At 58.0% G+C, this 3477-nt stretch overlaps 1 protein-coding gene across 1 annotated transcript; it reads right to left on the reverse strand.

The window, feature by feature from the left end:
- Nucleotides 1-442: 442 nt before the first annotated feature.
- Fezf2 (FEZ family zinc finger 2) lies at nt 443-3235 on the reverse strand. The gene is made up of 4 exons (XM_047532496.1): nt 2393-3235; nt 1921-2055; nt 1601-1733; nt 443-702 (listed from the first exon to the last, which is right to left on the reverse strand). Exons 1-4 carry the CDS (start codon nt 3233-3235, stop codon nt 443-445), a joined length of 1371 nt encoding a protein of 456 aa, XP_047388452.1.
- Between the last annotated feature and the right edge of the window lie 242 nt (nt 3236-3477).

A 3477-nucleotide genomic window follows, 5' to 3' on the forward strand; every position in this document is an offset into this window, starting at 1 on the left:
GGAGGGGATGGGGGAAAGAAAACGCGCACTAATGATTCTGTTTATTGAGTCATATATGTGTATATATTCCGTGTTCGCTTGTACAGGAGGAATTACATGGCTGTATAAAGATGGCTGGGGATGCCGCGCTCTTCTGGGGCAATCACGGTGACAGGCTGAGGTTAGAAACCTGCTGCCCGAGGAGAAGCCGAGGCCTGGAATTAAATACGTTTCGGCGCACTGGATTTAAATAAATTTCCTGAATATACAAAGGTGGGAGCCACGCGTTTGCTGCCAGTCATCCAGGAAACGTTTAACTTTCCAAAAATATGCTGGTTTTGATAAATAGATTTTTAGCCTCTCTGCTATAGTTTTTTTTTCCTTTTAATTTTAGAAATAAGTTTATACGTGTGATCTGTTTTGGGGTGGTACAGGGCGGGAAGGGAGGACAAGGCAGTAGCTCTCAGCTCTGCACGGTCCTAGTCAGGTCCTTTGCGGAGGGGGCAGTGGGGCCCACGCTGTCGTGGAGTTTGCGCACGTGTTTCTTTAAGTCAAAGTTTCTGCAAAAACCTTTGCCGCAAGTGGCGCACGTGAAAGGCTTCTTGTCATTGTGGGTGTGCATGTGGAAGGTCAGATTGTAGACCTGGTGGAAGGCCTTGTTGCAGATGGTGCATTTGTACTGCTTCTCGCCGCTGTGGGTCAGCTTGTGGTTCTTGTAGTTCCCTACAGGAGACCAAAAACAAAAAAGTAGGAGTATGCAGTGGAATGAGAGGGCCCAGGCGTCCCGGGGGCGGCTCAGGTGCCCGCGCAAAGAAGGCGACGCTTGGCTAGGCGGGCGCGACCTCTTCGAGTGAAGAAGTTGTCAAACTTCGTATGCGTCAAGCCCGGGGCACTCCCGAAAAGACCCAGCGCCGAGTCTTGCGGAGCCGGCCTGCGCCCCTTGCCCAGCCGGGCACAGGGGCCGGGGAAGCGTCCCTCCTGCCGCGCTCCGCCGGCCGGAAAACTTTCGCAGCCCAGACACACCGGGTCCTTCTCCTAGCAGATGCCTCGCTCGAAGAAATTCGCACGAACCTAGGCTTCGTCCCTCTCTCTTTTTTTCCTTTCTCATTTTTTAAAGTTACTCCCTCTGGTCCCCCAGTAACCACCTGGAGATCCAAAAGTGTCTTGGGAAATTTGGCAGGGCACAGGGCCTGGCGAACTGGAAATCTTACATGCTTCCCCCAAGTCTTAAGTTGTTCCCTGGAGGTAGATACTCCCTAGATATATATTTTTTTCCATTTCAAAGGGGAGAGCCGAATACAAAGGGAACCTTTTTCTGGAGGACATTGCTCTCTCCTTTTCCTACTTCTTTTCCTTCGGTCCTCTTCCATCCTTCCTACCTCCCAAATTCAGAGTCTCCGGTGCATCCGGCCTGAATACAGCGAGGTCTATTAACCCAGGCGGGAAAGCCTCCACCTATACCCGACACGACCCGATTCCAAAGAATCGCTTCGCTCTATTCTGCGGCTTTGTGCTGCCTGTCTCCAGATCCCTCTTTGCCTCACCCCCCACCCCCACCAGCCGCAACCGGCAGAGTAGAATCTCGAGGTGAGTGGGGAGGGGGCCTAGCCCGGCACTTTACCTTTTTGGTGAAAGCCTTTGCCGCAAAATTCGCAGACGAAGGGCTTGTAGCCCGCGTGGATGCGGATATGCGTGTTGAGCGTAGAGCTGCGGTTGAAGGCTTTGCCGCACTGGTTGCATTTATGCGGCTTTTCCTGCGGAGAGGGGCGCGCGCACAGTAATACTGAGATCACGGCCGGGGAGAGGCCACCTCCCGGACACCTCAAAGGGACACGGCTTTCCCCGAAAGGGTAAGGGGGATCTTTGGCCATCCTATCCCCATCGCTCAGGCTTAGGGCGGGGGGTTGCGGGCGGGCCAGGCCTGAACCGGGGGCCACGTACCTGGGTGTGGATAATTTTGTGTCTGCAGAGCGTGCTGGCCTGGCGAAAACCTTTGCCACAGACTTTGCACACGAACGGTCTGGCACCGGTGTGAACCGGCATGTGGCGGGTGAGGTTATAGTGAGCGTTAAACACCTATGGAAGGACAAGAGGGGGGCTTTGTGCTGAGTCCCTCCAAGGGCCTACTACCAATCCCAGGAGGCTACAGCCTACCTCCCCCAACCAACACCCCAGCACAGAAACCAGAGCCCTTTAGCAAAGTGTTTCCCAATCTGCTTCCACCAGTACCGTGTGACTGCTGACAGCGGCATCCCCATTTTACAGAATAGGAAACTGAGGCCCAACCAGGCACCCAATTTGAGTACGCAGCTACTGGAGAGCTCCTCAACTCGAGAAAGGGGTGTTCAAGGCTGCCCCAGGAAGCAGCCTCCGCTGGTCGCCCCTCCCGGCCCCCGAGGACCATGGGCCTCACCTTGCCGCACACCTCACAGGTGAAGTTTTTGGGCTTGCCGTCAGCAGAGCCCCCGGGTAACTTGCTGTGACCCTTGACGCCCCCGCGCTCAGCGGTCAGGGCCGAGTTCTCCTTCAGCACCTGCTCCAGCGGCGCCGGCAAGCGCTCCTTATGGGCATAGGGAGCTGGATGGGGGAACTTGTCCGCAGCCAGGCCGGCCAGCTTGGCGTTCTCCAGCAGAAAGAGCTTGGGATGCGCAGCTAGAGCTGTGGGAGCCTGCGCGTTGAGGAGGCCAGAAGGGAAAAGGTGGCCGCCGAGAAGCTCGGAAGGCGGGTATGCGGTCGAGTCCAGGTAGTTGAAGTAGTAGAGCGAGCCGCTGGCCGGCAGCCCCACGGCTTGGTTGATGACCTGCGGCTTGATGACCCTGCCCGCGGGCAGCGCAGACGGTGCAAGGCCCAGCTCGGCCTTGCAGCACACGCCACAGTTGGTTTTGCACAAGCCGCTGGCGCCGCACACTGGGGCCCCCCCGCCGCTGCCGCCTCCTCCTCCTCCACCGCCGCCCGCCCGGAGGCTGCTTTTCCAGAGCTCAGAGTAACTGAGCAGTGTCTTGGACGGCACCTCGTAGCCTAGGGGCTGAAGGGGGATCATACAGGGCAGCGGCGAGCAGAGGTTGAGCAGTTTCTTGCTCTGGCTGCCGTCCGCCTCTAGCGCCCCAGGCCGGGGCTCAAAGGGCGCGCGGGGTTCCGACGTCTTGGCCATGATGCGCTCGATGGAGAAGGCCAGCGTCTTGGAGGTGGCCGGCGACGCTCCGGCGCGCGGGCAGGCCGGGGGCACCATGGTCTCCAGGGAAGCCGAGCTGGCCATGGCGCACGGAGCCGAGCCGAGCCGGGCCGGGCCGGGGCACAGCCTCTCTCCTCTAAGTCTGCATTCCGGAAAAGGCAGGGGGGAAAACCGCAATTTAATAAGCACCTAGTCGGGCCCGGGTCACCCATTTGCATTCAAATGAACAGAGGCAGAACAAAGTGCACCCAAGGGTACCAAATTACCGCCCATTAACCCGGCGCGCAAAGGAACCCACCAGCCCCTGCCCTGGGACTATGAAAGGG

This window comes from Sciurus carolinensis, chromosome 17 (assembly GCF_902686445.1).
Source record: "Sciurus carolinensis chromosome 17, mSciCar1.2, whole genome shotgun sequence".
NCBI lineage: Eukaryota > Metazoa > Chordata > Mammalia > Rodentia > Sciuridae > Sciurus > Sciurus carolinensis.

Coding starts and splice junctions, on each gene's coding strand:
- Fezf2 (XM_047532496.1), bottom strand. CDS start 3,235: ATGGCCAGCTCGGCTTCCCTGGAGACCATGGTGCCCCCGGCCTGCCCG. Junction 1,734..1,920: donor ACAAAATTATCCACACCCAG/GTACGTGGCCCC, acceptor CCCTCTCCGCAG/GAAAAGCCGCATAAATGCAA. Junction 703..1,600: donor CAAAGGCTTTCACCAAAAAG/GTAAAGTGCCGG, acceptor GGTCTCCTGTAG/GGAACTACAAGAACCACAAG.